General features: G+C 49.9%; 1 protein-coding gene across 7 annotated transcripts in view; it reads right to left on the reverse strand.

Annotated features, from left to right (window-relative positions):
• LOC119955955 overlaps positions 1–18,614 on the reverse strand; it is a 114,692-nt gene that overhangs the window by 57,001 nt on the left and 39,077 nt on the right. For all 7 annotated transcript variants that reach the window (XM_038782626.1, XM_038782624.1, XM_038782625.1 and 4 more), the window contains exons 2-3: positions 4,575–4,774; positions 3,248–3,287 (exon numbers count right to left, since the gene is read on the reverse strand). In XM_038782626.1, the coding sequence (XP_038638554.1) occupies positions 3,248–3,287; positions 4,575–4,774 (240 nt within the window). The remainder of the gene's footprint in view (positions 1–3,247; positions 3,288–4,574; positions 4,775–18,614) is intronic.

The following is an 18,614-nucleotide window of genomic DNA, read 5'->3' on the forward strand; positions in this document are numbered from 1 at the left end:
AGACAGTAACCCAAGCCGGGAATCAAACCCTAGTCCTTGCAACGGTGAAGCAGCAGTGCTAACCACTGTACTACCGTGCCGCCTATATTTCCCTGAGTTCAGTGGGCCCTCTTTGAGTAGCCTACATTAGTAGAAAGGGGTTCCACTACCTGAACATACAGCTCGTGTGCGACCACCAGGGAGCATCCATTACAGTTACATCCGGGGCAGTCGGTCATCCCCAGCCTCTTCGGGGACACCCCAGGTTGAGCCGCTGGCTCTTGGGAGATAAGGGGTACCTACTGAGGACCTGCCTATGACGCCAGTAGGAGGCTGGAGAGCGAAGTAGAGACCAGGTACAACAAAGCCCATGTGGCCACCTGGACTGTGATTGAGCGGTACATCGGACACCAGAGGCTAGTTTAGCTCACTCGGCGAAATCGCTGGCTTTTAAAGCAGACCAAGCAGGCCAGCAGCACGGTTCAATTCCAGTACCAGCCTCCCCGGACAGGCGCCGGAATGTGGCGACTAGAGGCTTTTCAGAGTAACTTCATTGAAGCCTACTCGTGACAATAAGTGATTTTCATTTTTCATTTCAAGATGTGGTTCTGATGCCTCGACTACTATGGTGGTGCACTCCAGTAACCCCATCCCTGGAGGGTTGCCCGCTTTGTGGTGGTCCGCTGTTCCCTCCACAACCGCACATAGCAGCGAGGCGACGAGCTGGAGGTTAGTGATGAGGAATATGTGGCCACCAAGGAAGAGGACAGGGATGATAAGGCCGCGCCGGACCAGCATGGGCTGGAAGACGAGCTCAGGGAGGAATCGGAGGGCCAGCTGGAGGCTGCAGGACAGGCAGCAATGGCGTGGGTCCAGCAGGCCCGGGCGGCCAGGAAGGCCCTCATAATCTCCCAATTCACTTAGGATGTGGCCTGGTTCGTCACCCCCCATTCCCATTTCCCACCCTCCCAGTGTGTATGTCACATCACTCAAGGTACATGTCACTTCACTCAGATTGCTGGGACTGTGTCGGCACTGTCAGCGGGTCACTGTTGCATTGGGACGGAGAGGCAGCTTGTTTGAGTCCTGGCTGCCCTGCATCATCGAGCTCTGCCAGCCCTGCTGGCTCCCCATGGTCTGTCGTATCAAATCCCTTGGTGATGCTCCTCAGTGACTGGGACGTGCTTTGAAGCACATGCTCCGCAGTGTCTCGTCCATTCCCATCTGAGAGCGGGCCATAGAACCTCATAAAGGTCAACCTGGTACTGGGTAACATCTCCCAGCACGGCGGACATTCTATCGAGACTCTCAACCATGGCACGAGGCCTTGGACACCTTCACTAATGGTACTGACATTGTGCACCTGGCTTCCCACTGCTGTCGCCAGCCTAGCAGTGTTGGCCTTGGTGCCCGCATTGCCGGGGACATCTGCTGCGCCTGTATCCTCTGGGACTCCTCCAATCATCCATGGATCTGCTGGAGTGTCACTGACATCTCCCTCTCAATGTCCTGACCACTCCCTATTGTCTCCATCAGCTCCGGGAATAACTCTTCCACAGGCTTAGCATCAGGATTGTACCCAGCTGGGTCCTGGGATCCAGAGACCTCTGACTGCTGTTTTGCCGGCGGGAGTTCCTGTCTCCATCCAATGTGCATCAGCAGCAATGTGGTTCTTTCCAGATTGTGCCCCAGAAGCCTGACACTAACATTTCCCACCGATGTGCGTGTATCTGCGCTGGTGGAGGGTAGGGGCGACAGCTGTGCCGCCTTGATCGTGTTTTCCTTGGAGCTTCCCTCCGAGGTGTTCTGCTGGGAGGCTGGAGAAGGGGCCACCCAGAATGGGTCATCGGCTGGAGGACCTATGGGGGAATGAACATGTGGTCAGTGGGTCGGATGGGTCAGTCATTAAGGCAATAACACGTTTGACAGGTTCTCCGGGTGGAGCCTGGTGGTTCCTCACCTCTGCGCTAGCCTCCGCGTTGGTGATCGCTCTGTCCTCGGCTACCCCAGTCACTCCTCGTGGGAGGTAAGGATTCTTACATCTGGGGGGATGGGGCAGTGGGGGGGACTCACGCATGCTGTGCGGTGTAGGTCGTTGACCTTTTTGGGGCACTGGAGGCAAGTCCTCCTGGTCACGTTCCCGATGCTCACAGCCACCGCCAGCTCATCCCAGTGGCTGACTCTCCGGGACCCTCAAGGGAACAGGACATCCCTCCTGGCCTCTACTGCACCTAGCAGCCTCCCCAGATCTGCATCGCTGAAACTTGGGGCCGGTCTCCTGGGCGCCATTGTTGCGAGCTGGCTGGGGTTGACTGAGCAAGAGCTGCTTAAATGCTGCTCAACCTTATTAGCCGGAGGTTTGGCAAGCGCGGTGCCGGCAAATCAGCTGGTGAGCCTTCATTTGGGGCGAAAAGCCCATGGGGCCTGTTAAGTGGACCAATTAACATTGAATAGCGTTGCCGGCTTTGCTGGGATGAGCGCCGGAAAGCTTGCGGCAGTTCTCGCTCGCCACCACACTTATTAATCTTTCCGGAGAATCCCACCCAAAACCTCTAGAGCTGAATTACATTAATAACCTTTCAGGGAAGTTTTGGAGTAAACAACTACAATTACTACACGAGTTAACTATCTTCAAAAGATTGAGGAAATGATAGGTCATGAGGTCTTATTTATGATATAAATCTTTGATGGACCAAAAATGTTGTAGAAAGCAGCATGGTGTTCAATAGATCATCAGAGCAGCCAAAAGATACATAAAGTAAAAAGCTTTGGGTTGGGTTGAGCTTCAAGTTGGTTATCAATAAAGTCTGTTCTGTATACACCACTATGAAATAATCTGTGCCTACTTGAAACATGTTTTTATGAACCGTACGGGGAAACGGTCAAATACTAATAGTTATGTAGGCAAATGTGGCAGTAATTTTATATTTAGCAATGTACCAGAAACAGAAAATTAATGACTAGCTGTTTTTTGGTATTGGTGCTGTCAAAACTGCCAGGAAACATTCCCTCTTTTTCAACCAGCCCTTTATAATCACTTGGTTATAAGTGATATGATGTTGGCTCATCCAAAATATGACACCTGACAATGCAATGAAATGGTGGCCTCAATTATATACTCATGCCCATAAATAAAGATGAGCACACAGCTACCGTTATCATTTAAATATGTCCTGAATGCTACAATTGGATCTCACGTTTGTTTAATATCGGAGTTTCATTATATATTTTTTGTCCTTAAGATGACAAGAAACTCATTTGTACTCACATTGTTTACTCTTTCTCTGATTTGTCTCATCAGGCCTATACTATAAATAGAACAAAAATATTGTGAAATCAGAGGAAGACGAGACATGAATGTATTACTGCAATGTAGAAATTATGTACACAGAACCAGGTACTATTTACCTTTATTATGCTCTATGTTTTCCTTATTACCTTTAGATAGTATTCAGTTTGATGTGATGCAGAGGCAAGAATGGATGCAAGTTTGTTAGTTTCCAGCTATGTTACGTAATTGAGATAAGAAAGTTAATGCAATGGCCACTGTGATGTCCCATCTTTACCCGCAAATATTGCTTTTGCGTCTCTGCTTGACTAAACTGACTGTTATGAACTGGTGTCATTTGCTACCTAATGATCTACATACAAAACCTGGCTTAGGGATATTTTTTTTCGAAGACATGATTTCCATTTTACTCCAGGGAACGAAGACAGTCTGTAGTACAAGTATGCAACAGGAAAGTCACAATTGCTGTTTTAAGAAGGAGTTAATAGCCTGATTGCATTTGTTCTGTAAAGTGGTCAAGATTTATACTTTCCACTGGAAGACACTTGAAGGGCCAGAGATCTTCATGTTTACACCTGTCTCTGCATGAAGAGAAATTAAGTAGAATTTGATAGTGTCCAAAAATGGGCTCAGGCATCATAATTATGCTGTGGCAAGAAGAGTTAACTAATGGCACAACATTAGTTGTTCCAAGGTTCTCAGACACTACACTGGAGAGGCTTTCCTCTTACCACAGAGAGCCAGGAGGCCCTCCAACAGACGTTAATAGCCATTGTAGTTAATTCCAACAGTCCAGCCCAGAGGACATGGATGCAATGCTGTAAGAAATTCAATGATCTCATACAAGTGGTCAAGATCGGAGAATGCATCTTCAAATGCCATGTCTTGCCAACTAAATCGCAAGGATTAAAATTTCTAAATTAACCCTCCTAGCACAGCCCCGCTATTTAAGTTCTATTTAAATTGGCTATTTAAGTTCTATTTAAGTTATAGTATCCTGGCTTCCATGTTAAAACAGGCTTTTTGACTGAAGTAGGTGGGTGCTTCAGATGCCCGTGCTGGCTGAATTAAAATGAACTAACTAAAACAATTAAAATAAATTCAGTTAAAATTGAGGCAACCGCAACAGGGTGGAAAGGCAACTGACACAATATTTAGGCTGGTACTGTCTCATTAACATCAATCAAAGGGAGTCAAATTCGACCCCTGAAATGGACAGTGAATTTTATGTACACCAAAGTAAGGTGGCTAAATGCCTGAGCATTTCAATTACGCTTTGAAAGGCATTTTATGGCCTATCACTCACCTTCCTATTGATTATGACCATAGGTTTAGCAGTAGAAGATAGTGCTACAGATTGAGATGGTTTTGATCCTGCTCTTGATACAGAATTCAAATTTGAAGTCAAATTGTGAGCCGATGTAGTAGGAGCTTCATTGATGATTATTTCCAATGCCCCTGATGCAGGTGATATAAAAGCCGTAACATTCTCAGTTTCTGAGCAAGCTAGGTCAAAGTGGATAAAATAGGATCACCAATCAATTTATCCTGAATATTAGGAAGACAGGTTAAAGGGAAAATCAAAGACAGACATGAGGCATTTCAAATTCTAAAAATATACAAAAGAATTTGAAGATTGCATTCAAAGTCTTTGGAGAATCAAAGTAGCAATGTTCCTTTAAAATTAAAAAAAATCAAATAAATCCTTAATTTATATTTCCAGGCACTACAATAATGAGCAATGTTGCACAAAGAACACAGGTGTGGATGTGTGTCTAGTTTAACGTATCACTTTAAATGCAACTAAAATTGAGACATACATCAGCATAAAAAGACAAAGGGATTAAGTGTTTGGTGGAAACCAGATAGTGCGAAAATGAAAACGGAGCGGAGGTCAGACCTATTCTAATACACATCAATCTAGCAAGCTTGCAGGACCCTCCTTAAATAAACTCCAATGACAAGATCAAGGTCTAGTCTATCATCTTATCCTGAGGTATGAACGGGCAGCAGCGGTGGCTTTGCTATCAGGCCAGATCTCCGGTAAATATAGCAACTAGGCCCGGAAGAAGTTCAACAGCTCACATTAAAAAAAATATGCTTATACAGTAGTTTAAAAATGGCAGAGTTACCTCTCTGAACTCCAGAGGAAACCTTGAGACTCCCTGCACTGAACATTACTCTTCCAGGCCCCCCCACTTGATCAGGTTTCCTCTGGAGCACTTAACTTGCTGCCCCAGTGCTCGGGGTCGGCATGCCATCCGACATGCCACCCCCATATACCCATAAGAGGTGACTGCAGCTGCTGTATGTCCGTCCCCCTGGACAAAGCCCCATCTGTAGTAATATGGTCACTAACTCCCACTCTGGCCGCAAGGCTGAAGGCTAATAGGGAATTGGCAGTGTTATTAATGTGAGCATTTCACAGCTCCAAATTGGTTTCAGGTTGTGTTTACTTTTTACTCCTTGCCTTTGGCTGCGGAACTGCTGGCAGACCTAATGTTTTGTTTGCTGTAGCCCCTTCAGCGTCTGAAGCCTGAAATGAGGCAAAGGAAAGCTGTGAACAAGCCTATTACCTGTCTGAAGGGGGGAGGTGCTTTCTCACTCCTGTTATGCTTTGACTTGGAGTGGCTTTCAGGTACTGACTGTTCCTGTTTTGAGATTTGCTACTGGAAGCTGCCAGAGGGAGAGAGAGAGGAAGCCTGTCTGCTACTGTAATGCCTGTGCTCGCACTTGCTGTTTCCCTTCTGCTTTTTTGACCTAAGTGAGGCAAAAGGGGGATTTTGGCATTTTGGCTGGCCTTTTACCGAGCTGCAGATGGAGGAGGGTTTGCTCTTGCAATCTGTTCAGATTTTTATTGATACCTGCAGCAAGCTGCTCAGTTGAATCAACCACCTTCCTCTTCGTAAGCACTGGCAGTAGCTGCATCTCACTCTCTCCCCTTCCTCACTACAGGCAACAGAAGCAATGGAGGCAGCAGCAAGCGGACACAGTTCCCAAGTAGCAGCAACAGCAGTCAGGCACTCCTCTCTCTCTTCCCCGTCTGGCAGCTCCCAAGAGCTGACTCTCAAGGCAGAAACAATCATTACCCTGAAAGTCACACTAACATAGCGCATAACACAAAGTGGAAGGGTGGTGGTTAATTCAATTGAGCAGCTATCTGCAGGTATGAATAACCGTGATATGCCATCAATTAAGACGGAGAACGCAGAGTGAATTAACTATGGCTTTAATTGACGTACAATAGAACTGGCAGCGTGCCCCAGAATGAGGCAGTGTGAAAGGTCGGCAGCTTATATACCCAGGCCATAGGGGGAGGAGCCACGGGCAGAGCCAAAACCGTACAACATGTGGTGAAGTGAACAAGTTGCATCAGAGATTGAGCCTGACGGGGGCTTTGATTGTCTGCTGTGACCGCCTCAGTTCCGGCAGTGGTGTGGGCATCATAGTCGGCGGAGACGTTGAGGCCGGTGTGTCGGGGAGCAAGACAGCTTCTGTGTTCCCAGACGGGTGGGCAGCAATGGGGGAACGGGGTATAGGGTCGGGTCGAGTAGTAGTAGAGAGGGGAGGAATAGGGTCGGGAGCGCCGGTGACAGTCGCTGGGGAACCAACGGGTGCCAAATCTCGAAGGTCAGTTCGAGCAGTATTGGGAGGGGAGGAATAGGGTCGAGAGCTTGTACTCCTCGGAGACGGCGATGGCGGCAGAACTGCTGAAAGATTCTAGACAGCGTAGCCAGTGTACAAAGACATCGGCGTCGGCTGATTGGGGGTCGACCTGCAGGTGGTCCAGTTTGAGATCCGGATCCATATTAAACAGCTCTTTGATTTAATCTAAGTCAATTAAATTGATATGCAATCAATTAAGACGGAGAATGCAGAGTGAATTAACTATGGCTTTAATTGACTTACAACAGAACTGGCAGTGTGCCCCAGTGTGAAAGGTCGGCAGCTTAGATACCCATGCCCTAGGGGGAGGAGCCACGGGCAGAGCCAAAACCATATAACATGTATGTGGTGAATGTACTTCATGTAATTCACACTGTATAGTATTGTGTCCTTGTGGGCTCTGTGAGCCGCTGTGAGCCGTTGCGCGGCTCTGCCCACAGGGGGAGATGAGGAGCTTGTACAGGGCTCCACCCTCGGCCCCTCCCACTACTGGAAGTATAAAGTGCTGCAGCCTTGCGAACCTGCCCTCAGTTCTTCTGGTCACAGGCAGGCTCAGTTGTAAGTCTATTAAAACCGCAGTTTACTTCCAATCGTGTCTCGAGTGAATTGATGGTCACATCAATTTAATAGACTTAAGAAAACTACTATGGAATCAGCCCTCAAACCTGATCGACTAGAACTCGACTCGCAGGCTGCAGAGGCGAAGGAGATCTTTCTACACTGGCTTTGGTGTTTCAAGGCCTACCTGGCAGCATCGACCATCTCCGAGACTACAGAGGAGCAGAAACTCAGCCTACTGCATGCACGGGTGAGCCATCGCATCTCTACGCAACTCAACTGTACCGAATCGTATACTGAGGCCCTCGCCATGCTCGACCGATTATACCCGCCGCCAGCGCCCCGCAGAGTCGCTAGAGGACTTCCTGCCCGACTTAAAAGCCCTTGCTCGGGACTGCAACTTTCAGGCTGTAACTGCCTCCTAGCACATGGAACTCGCTGTCCGTGATGTTTACGTTGCGGGGGTCCGGTCTAACGATGTGCACCAGCGACAACTCGAAAAGGGGGCCCAGAACTTGGAGGACACGGTAGCGCTAGCAACCACTATGGAGGTCGCGTTTCAAAGTCTCAACACACGCCCCGCAGACCAAGCGACCCCATCATGGACTCCCGACCAGCGACTGCCTCAGGCCTGCACCGCGCGGCCACCCACCCACTATGGTGCGCCAGCGAGCCATTTTTGTGGCCAGCGCCAACACCGACGGCTGCATTGCCCGGCCCGCAACGCGACCTGCAGCAGCTGCGATTGAAAAGGACATTATGCCAGAGTATGCCTGGCGAAATCAAAACCCTCTAACTCCCCCGCAGTCCAGAATAATCGCTCCCCCAACTCGCAGGCCCCGCAACGTTGCAGTGTGTCTGCCAACTCCGCCTCTGCCCACCATGTGCGACTCATGGGGGCCGCCATCTTGGGCGCCATCTTCCTCACCGCCCGCCACGTGCTACCTACGGGGGGGCGGCCATCTTGGATGCCATCGTCTTCATCGCCCGCCACGTGCGATCAACGGGGGCCGCCATCTTGGCCATCACCCGATGTTCACCTCGACGACTACGACCTCCACGGACAGTCATCACGGGGCCACTGCAGCACTGCTGATCGAGCCGACTAACCGCAACTCAACGCAGTCACGTTGGACCAGTCGCGTCCGAAACACCTCAGGAGCTCGATGATGTCCGTTCAAATCAACGGATACAAGACACCGTGCCTCTGCGACTCCGGGAGCACCGAGAGCTTCGTACACCCTGACCTGATAAGACGCTGTTCGCTCCCTATCTTCCCTGCATGGCAAACTATCTCCCTCACCTCGGGCTCGCACTCGGTCCAAATACAAGGGCGCACCGTTGCGACCCTAACGATTCAGGGCGCCAGCTACTCTAATTTCCAGCTGTACGTACTCCCCGACCTCTGCGTCCCACTCTTACTCGGGCTCGACTTTCAATGCAACCTCAAGAGCCTCACACTCAGCTTCGGCGGACCCCTACCTCCCCTCACTATATGCAGCTTAGCGACTCTAAAAATCGACCCCCCCTCCACTCTTCGCGAACCTATCGGCTAACTGTAGACCAGTAGCCACTCGCAGCAGGCTGTACAGCCTGCAGGACAGAGTATTCATTAGGGCCGAAGTCCAACGGCTCCTACGTGAGGGAGTCATAGAGGCCAGTAACAGCCCCTGGAGACCTCAGGTGGTGGTCGTCAAGATCGGGGAAAAGTTCCGGATGGTGGTTGATTACAGCCAAACCATTAACCGGTTCACGCACCTCGATGCGTACCCGCTCCCCAGAATTGCAGACATGGTCAACCAGATCGGCCAGTACCGCATATTCTCCACCGTGGATCTGAAGTCTGCATACCACCAGCTCCCAATCCGCCTGGAGGACCGCTACTACACGGCATTCGAGGCAGATGGCCGCCTCTTCCATTTCCTCCGGGTCCCCATTGGCGTCACGAATGGGGTCTCGGTGTTCCAACGAGCAATGGACCGAATGATGGACCAGTACGGGCTGCGGGCCACGTTTCCGTACTTCGACAATGTCACCATCTGTGGCCACGATCAGCAGGACCACAACGCCAACCTCCACTGATTTCTCCAAACCGCCCAGAAACTCAATCTCACCTACAATAAGGAGAAATGCGTTTTCTGCACTACCAGACTAGCCATCCTCGGCTATGTCGTGGAAACGGAGTCCTGGTCCCCGACTGTATTACAACTCCCCCTTTTACAACTCCCTCTCCCTCATTGTCCCAGGGCCCTCAAGAGGTGCCTGGGATTCTTCTCTTATTACGCCCAGTGGGTCCCCCAGTATGCGGACAAAGCCCGCCCACTATTTAAGACCACACTCTTCCCACTGTCAGCAGAGGCCCACCAGGCCTTCAACTGCATCAAGGAGGACATCGCCAAAGCCGCCATGCGGGCGGTGGATGAATCCGTCCCCTTTCAGGTGGAGAGCGACGCCTCAGAGGTCGCTCTCGCCGCTACTCTGAATCGGGCAGGGAGATCAGTAGTCTTCTTCTCCTGAACCCTCTCCGCCTCGGAACTTCGACACTCCTCAGTCGAAAAAGAAGCTCAAGCCATTGTGGAAGCCATACGGCACTGGAGGCACTACCTCGCAGGTAGGAGGTTTACCCTCATCACCGACCAAAGATCGGTTGCTTTCATGTTCGACAACTCGCAAAGGGGCAAAATAAAAAACGATAAAATCTTGCGGTGGAGGATCGAACTCTCCACCTATAATTATGACATCATATATCGACCGGGGCCCCCAGATGCCCTGTCCCACGGCACATGCGCCAGTGCGCAAGACGACTGCCTAAAGGCTATCCACAACGACCTCTGCCGCCCGGGGGTCACCCGGCTCGCCCACTACATCAAAGCCCGAAATCTGCCTTTCTCCACCGAGCAGGTAAAAGCCATCACCAGGGATTTCCCGATCTGTGCGGAGTGCAAACCGCACTTCTATAGACCAGACAAGGCCCACCTGGTAAAGGCATCCTGGCCCTTTGAACGCCTGAGCATCGATTTCAAAGGGCCACTCCCCTCGACCAATCGAAATGTGTACTTCCTCAACGTCATAGACGAATTCTCCCGCTTCCCTTTTGCCATCCCATGCCCCGATATGACCTCCCACACAGTCATCAGAACCCTGCACAGTGTCTTTACCCTGTTCGGTTTCCCCAGCTACGTACACAGCGACAGGGGTTCGTCCTTTATGAGCGACGAACTGAGTCAGTACCTGCTCGACAAGGGCATGGCCTCGAGCAGGACTACCAGCTATAACCTCAGGGGGAACGGGCAGGTGGATAGGGAGAACGCGACGGTCTGGAAGACCGTCCTACTGACCCTCTGGTCCAGGAATCACCCGACCTCCCACTAGCAGGAGGTCCTCCCCGACGCGGCCTATGCAATTAGGTCCCTCCTGTGCACTGCCACCAACCAGACCCCTCACGTGCGATTATTTGTTTTCCCTAGGGGCGCGACCACGGGGGCTTCGCTCCCATCTTGGTTAAGGACACCGGGCCCGGTTGTCCTCCGGAAGCACGTTCGGACACACAAAACGGACCCACTAGTAGAGGGTACTACTGCTACACTCGAACCCACACTACGCCTTTATTGAATACCCCGACGGCCATCAGGACACCGTTTCCCTCCGGGACCTGGCGCCTGCAGGATCCACCACTACCACCACTGAGGTACCCCTCACACTACACCCCACCCAATCCCCCACGCCCTGCGCCCCCGCGCCTATAGGTTTCCTGCGCCCCCCTTCGCCCGCTGCACCGGTCAGGAATGGAGCTCGGACCGAAACACCCCTGGAGTCCACCCTCATATCCACACCGACAGTCACCACCCAAAGAGGCTGCAACCCGGTGCTCCGCCGATCCCAAAGGACGACTCGGCCACCGGACTGGCTCCACCTGTAGACCCGTCACCCCCGCCGGACTTGATATTTTTACAGGGGGTGAATGGGGTGAATGTACTTCATGTAATTCACATTGTATTGTGTCCTTGTGGGCTCTGTGAGCCACTGCGCGGCTCTGCCCACAGGGGGAGATGAGGAGCTTGTACAGGGCTCCACCCTCGGCTGGAAGTATAAAGTGCTGCAGCCATGAGAGCCTGCCCTCAGTTCTTCTGGACGCAGGCAGGCTCAGTTGTAAGCCTATTAAAACCGCAGTTTACTTCCAATTGTGCCTCGAGTGAATTGATGGTCACATCAATGTAATATAGTAGCAATACTGTGCAACACATAATACTGTGGCAGCACAATACAACACAGTGGTTTCACCACAAACTGCTTTTCAGTTTGCTGGTGCTTTTATTGTACTTCTGACTGTTCAATGTCTGGAAGCTGTGCATTGTTTGCTGCAGTCTTTTACTTCTGTGACCTGGGCCAAGGACTAGGTGGAGTTAATGATCTCATACTGAACTACAGGAATAGAGGGGGGGCGGCTCAATTCGACTGTGCAACTTGTTGAAGGAATGAGAGCTTACTCTTGCAGCTTGCTGGTGTTTTTGTTGTACTACTGACTGTTTCATGTTTACAAGTGTGTGTTGCTTGCTACCACCTCCTTTGCTTCTGTGGCCTGGATCATGGACCGGGTGGACCAGACACCAGTATTACAGGACGGGAAGGGTGGCAGCTCCCTTCAGCTGCGCAAATTAAAGGTCGCGAAGAAATGTCTTTGAAGATTGTTAGTGTCTTATTGTGCTGACGACTGTTTATTGTTTCAGGTTTGGAGGCCGTGCAAATTGCTGGTGTCTTTTTGTACTGTTGCTTGTTTACGTTTAATGTTTGGGACGCCTTGTGCTTGCTATTGTACTGCTGCTATTTGCTGTTTAATGCCTGAAGGCAGTGAGCTTGTTTGATGCAGCCCCTTTTGCCTCAGTGGCCTGGAGTGCTGGAGAGGTGGAGGGGGTGCTCCCTCGCTCTTCGGCCATTCTCTGTGTCAGTGTGACCAGTGTGACAGTGTATTGTTGCGCTGCAACCAAGCGACTTTCCACTGATGCAAGTCTGCTGCTGGAAGCTGCAAGTTGGGAAAGGGCAGCGGGTTGATTTGGATGCTGATAATTTCATTGTACCATTGCCTGTTTGTTATTTAATGTCAGGAGGCCTAAAACCTTGAAGCTCTCGACCCTTTCTACTTCGTTCCCATTTATGTAGACGGGGCATGTTCTCCACTATGCTTCCTGAAGTCGATGATAATCTCTTTCGTTTTGTTGACATTGAGGGAGAGATTATTGTCAATGTGGTGGCAGTGGCTGGCCAGGCGACCAGACGCCAGAGAAGACGTTGGCAGCAGCGTCGACAAAGGCACAAGGCGGCAGTCCATGTGGAGGGGCCCGTCCCACACCCTGAGGACCCGGTCGGGCAGGAGAGATCCAAAGGGGGAGGTTGGTGATGGTCCAAGGTATACAGGCATTGCTGGGCATTTGAAGAGGTGTCAGACAGCACGTGCCGCCTCAACCAGGAGACGGTATGGAACCTTTGCCATGTCCTTGCAGACTTGGCACATGGAGGAGGATACCTGTTTCCAGTGGCTGTCAAGATCACTGCAGTCCTGAACTTATACGTCTCGGGTTCATTCCAAGTCTTGTGCGGGAACTTGTGTGCCATATCCTAATCAACAGCCCACAAGTGCATCCGTGAAGTCACGGAAGCCCTGTTTATCCGGGCAGCGGACTATATAAACTTCGACCTGCTGGATTGCACCATCGCCAGGATGCCCCAGGTCCAAGGGAAAATAGATGGCACACATGTCGCTTTGCGCGCACTGACGGTCCAGGAGGTTCCACTCCCTGAACGTTTAGCTTGTGTGCGACCACCACCTCAAGATCATGCACATGTGTCCTGGCTAATAACAAAAGGCAGAGGCCAATGACCGATGCGTTGACCCGGTATAATGAGGCCCATGTGGCCAACTGGGCTGTCAATGAGCAGTGTATCGGACTCAGTGTACACCTCCTGGGGGGTCACCCACTTTGTGGTGGTCTGCTGTGCCCTCCACATCTGGCACAGCAACGGGGTGACACAATGGATGTGAAGAAAGAGGAACATGGAACCTCATCAAAGGAGGACATCAAGGAGCAGCCGGATCAGCAGGGGCTGGATGACAAATCCGGGATGACTCATGGGAGCACCCGGAGGATGGAGGACAAGCAACAGCGTCAAGGATCTGGCATGCCCGGAGGGCCAGGGAGGCCCTCGTCCTCTTCTCATTGGACGTGACTTTGTCCTTCTTTCACCCCCCTCCCCATTTCCAACCCACAGTCCCCCACCACCCGTCCTCCCTCCCCTACCCGCTCAACCATTCCCTCACCCACCCACAATCGGCCTTTTCCACCCTCCCAAGATGATGGGCCTGTGTCGGGAATGTCAGCGGGTCAATATACAAGGCAGGAAGGTCCTGATAACCTGCTGTGAGTGGAGCTCTGGTGCTTCTCAATCTATGCCATAGTCTGACCCTTACTACTGATGGTGCTACTGCTGTGCCGCCCCCCCCCCCCCCCCCCCCCCCCCCCAGAATGAGGTAACCTGATGGGAAACCTATAACCCTAAACTACCGGGCTGGGGCAGGAATGGGAAGTCCCGATCAACTGGCTATGCAATAGCCTCAATTGGGGAGGGTGGGCAGACCATTCTAGACCTTCCCCACCTCTAGTACAACTGCAGACAGGTCAGAGGCAGACAGAGGAATGCAAGGAGACCACCTAGAAAATTTTACGGGCCTCCCAGTTTGCAAACAAGCCACAAATTCTCCCCCAGGAGTCTATTCCAAATTTTGTCAAGAAGAATTAATATCAGTCCTAACTTAAGTTACACAGAGTAGGGGAGGGTGGGCAGACCATTCTAGACCTTCCCCACCTCTAGTACAACTGCAGACAGGTCAGAGGCAGACAGAGGAAAGCAAGGAGACCACCTAGAAAATTTTACGGGCCTCCCAGTTTGCAAACAAGCCACAAATTCTCCCCCAGTAGTCTATTCCAAATTTTGTCAAGAAGAATTAATATCAGTCCTAACTTAAGTTACACAGAGTACTATGATCTGTTCCAAACACCAGCCTTAGGAAAGATACATTGGTCTTGGAGAGAGCGCAGCATAGTTTGACCAGAACTCGTGGGAGAGGTTGCATAGTGATAATGTAGCTGGATAATGTAGAGGTATCGGCTAATGTTCTGGGGACATGGGTTCATGAATTCATGGGACATATATTCAATTAATAAATCTGGAATATAAAGCTAATCTCAGTAAATGGGGATTATAACAACCATCATGGATTGGTCTTAAACTCATCTGGTTCACTAATGCCCTGGAAAGAAAAGATTGACAATTTTATTCCAGAAGGCGGTCACACCTATGGAATTGGGACGTCTGTTGAGTTTAGCAGTGAGGGACAGGAGAATGTAACCATGAATGGGATAAGTAAAGGGACTGAGCAGACAATAGTGGAGGAGCCTCAGACTTTGCAACTGTGAAAGAGGTTTGAGGTACTCACGACCTGTGAGTTCTGCAAGGTGGATGAACAGGTTGGCCACGGCACAATGCTTTGGGAAGCCCATAACAGAATGGCTATAGTGCAGAAGGAGGCCATTTACCCATAGAGTCTGCACCGATCCTCTGAAAGAGCACCTCCTACACAATCTCATAACCCCACCTAACCTGCACTTCCCTAACCTGCACTTCCCTGGACACTATGGGGCAACTATTTTGGCAGGGCCAATCCACCTAACCTGCACATCTTTGGACTGTGGGAGGAAACCAGAGCACCCGGAGGAAACCCACACAGACACGGGGAGAAAGTGCAAACTCCAGTCGCCCAAAGCCAGAATTGAACCCGGATCCCTGGCGCCGTGAAGCAGCAGAGCTAACCACTGTGCCACCCATGTACAGTAGAAAGGAATGAATTGGTAGTAGGAGACAGTAGAGTGAAGGGAACTGCCACATCTCGACAGCAAAGGGTGGAGTCCAAAAGGTTGTGTTGCCTGCCCAGTGACTGGTTTCAGGACACCTGCTCAGGCTGGAAAGAAACTTACAGTGGGAGAGGGAGGATACAGTTGTCATGGTTTTATAGGTACCAAAGTCATTGGTATGATTAGATTTGTTGTCACATGTACCGAAATACAGTGAAAAGTATTCTTCTGCCGCCAAGGGAACGTACACCGTACGTACATAGTAGACAAAAAGAGAATAATCGACAGATTACATTGACAAATGGTACATAGACAAACAGTGTTTGGTTACAGTGCGGAACAAGGGGCCAAACAAGAGCAAGAGCAGCATAGGGTGTCATGAATAGTGTTCTTACAGGGAACAGATCAGTGTGAGGGAGTCATTGAGGAGTGTAGTAGCTGTCGGGTAGAAGCTGTTTCTATTTCTAGATGTGCATGTATCTTCTGCCTGATGGTGGCAAACCCTGGATGGGAGGGGTCTCTGAAAATGCTGTCTGCCTTCCTGAGGCAGCAGGTGTATACGGAATCAATGTGAGGGTGGCAAGCTTGTGTGATGCGTTGGGCTGAGTTCACCACACTGCAGTTTCTTACGATCTTGGGCTGAGCAGTTGTCATAGCAAGCTATCCTGCAGCCGGATAGGATGCTCTCTGTGGTACATCTGTTGTGGGGGGAAGTTGTGCTAAACTTCCTGAAGTCGATGATCAGTTCCTTGGTCTTTCCAACATTTAGAGAGAGGTTATTTTCGGTACACCATGCAACCAAGTGATCTATCTCCCTTCTGTTGTCTGATTCGTCGTTGTTTGAGATAGGACCCACCACAGTTGTATCATCTGCAAATTTATAGATTGAATTGGAGTTAAATCCATTGGGGACATAGACGTGTGTGTACAGGGAGTACAGTAGAGGACTGAGCACACAAGGAAAGAGGTTCTGTATAGTCAGTATGAGGAGCTAGGCACCAAATTAAAAAGCATATCCTCACTGGAAATAATCTCTGGATTATTGAGGATGTGAAGCAAGGGTTAATAGCTAGAGCGAGCCAGAATGAATGGGATACATTAGTGGAAAATCACAAGTAGAGGAGTTTGTTATTGAAGCCATTGAAGGAGGATGAACTTGTTGAGATAAGGGAGTTGATATCTGAATTCGTGAGCGGACTCATGACTGTAAGCCGAATAGCCTTGAGAAACAAGGAAGATGGCCGGATAACGGAATATGAAATGTGGGAGCCGCTTGCAACTATGGGTTAAACCTGCTGTTTAAGCTAAGACTGCTATATACTCATGTGCCAATAGATAACCTCAAAGTCTGTAAAATCATGTATCGAAACTATGGCAATAACAAGTTAATCATGTTTTGGATCTATGGCAATAACAAGTTTATGCTTTGTAATGGGGGCGAGCTCAAGTGAATGTAAGGGACAGCCCCCTAATAATACATACAAAATAAAGGATGTTTTGAGCAATACTTTGGCACTCTCCGAGGTGGTTCCCCAGAAGACTTAGAGAGTGGCTCCGTTCGTAATAAAGAATATTCTGAAGTACGAACGTGTTAGAGTACTTTCTTCCGGACTGAGAGACAAGTGAATTAGAAACGCATTCACATTATTACCTGAGCCATATACAAATTGTCATAGAACAAATAAGACTAGAGAGAATGCATGGCTCCCAAGATTGGCATGAAAGAAGTGGGTTCCAGTTCATGGGGCACTGGCACCAATGGGCTGTACCATTGGTCTGTACATGAACCATAACTAGAGAAGTAGACAGGGTCTAAGCTCAATGGACGTAGAGTAACCGAAAATAAACAGAGCCCCCCCCCTCCCTCCCGGGCCCGACATAGGTACAGTCAAAATGCCAGCCCAGCACCTTGACTCTGCAAGACTGGCAGTGGCACCCGGAAGTGCCAGGCTTGCCCCCAGGGTGCCAGTGCCAAGGTGACATCAGCAGTTCCAGTGTGCCTCCCACTCCGATCGCCTGGGGGATCCTCCCCAAGTGCGGTTCTGCCTAGTCCTCATTTATGGGCAACAGTTCTGAATGGCACTCGGCTGCGATCTCACATTTTATGTTTCACCCTTCAGTTCATAAGTTAAATTACATATTGCATACCCATGTAAAAAAGGGAAATATTACAAAATAAAGGAAAAGAAAACTAAAGGAAAGGAAGTGAGGGACAAACATAAAACATCACATATATTTACTAACAACTGTCTCCCCTCCCACTGTGGCCGTGGTTTCCTTAAGATGTTCTGCCTGTGTGGCCTGACGCGCACCACACCTTTCCCAAGTGTGTCTTTACCGTTTACTTTGGCTTTCAGCGTGCCCTTGGGCCTGTCCCCTACGGTTCTGTCCCTAGTCTCTCTTGCCTACTATGTGTGGGTTCGATTCCTGGCTTGGGTCACTGACTGTGCAGAGTCTGCACGTTCCCTCCCTGTCTGCATGGATTTCCTCCGAGTTCTCCGTTTTCTTCCCACAAAGTCTCGAAAGACGTGCTTGTTAGGTGGATTGGACATTCTGAATTCTCCCTCAGTGTACCCGAACAGGCTCTGGAGTGTGGCGACTAGGGGATTTTAACAATAACATCATTATGGTGTGAATGTAAGCCTACTTGTGGTGCTAATAAAGATTATTAATTATTAACATTGGGCTCCCAGTAATCAGTTACCACAACTGTACTGTAACTATCCACATGTTGCCCCATGGTATTGCAACATACCAGGGGCATGGTTGAGGCCACCAACGCATACCCTGCTGATATTTGATGTGGGCATACCCATGGATTTTTCTTTCCCTCGATACCCTTTGGTTCCTCTGCCCTGTTTCCCTTCTACTCTGGGTGGTCTCTTCTGTCACACCCCTCCACCTTTACTTCTTCTTCAGATGGTTTCAGTCCCTTCTCCTCCCAGCCTGCTTCCTCCCCCACCTCCATTATTGGTTGCTGGTCACAAACAGGTCCTTGGCAGGTTTTCATGTGTTGCAGAAGCCTTCCTCCTATCCTCTAATGTCAAATTTTAGCAACTTAGCATAATTCCGCAAATTGGGAAAGATAAGACCATGGCAGAAATCCCCGACCTTGACACACACCGACGATCGGTCGGTGTGTGTCAAGGTCGGGGATTTCTGCCATGGTCTTTTTTCTTTAATAAACATTTTATCGAGGTACTTTTTGGTATTATAAC

This window comes from Scyliorhinus canicula, chromosome 21, assembly GCF_902713615.1.
Source record: "Scyliorhinus canicula chromosome 21, sScyCan1.1, whole genome shotgun sequence".
Classification (NCBI taxonomy): domain Eukaryota; kingdom Metazoa; phylum Chordata; class Chondrichthyes; order Carcharhiniformes; family Scyliorhinidae; genus Scyliorhinus; species Scyliorhinus canicula.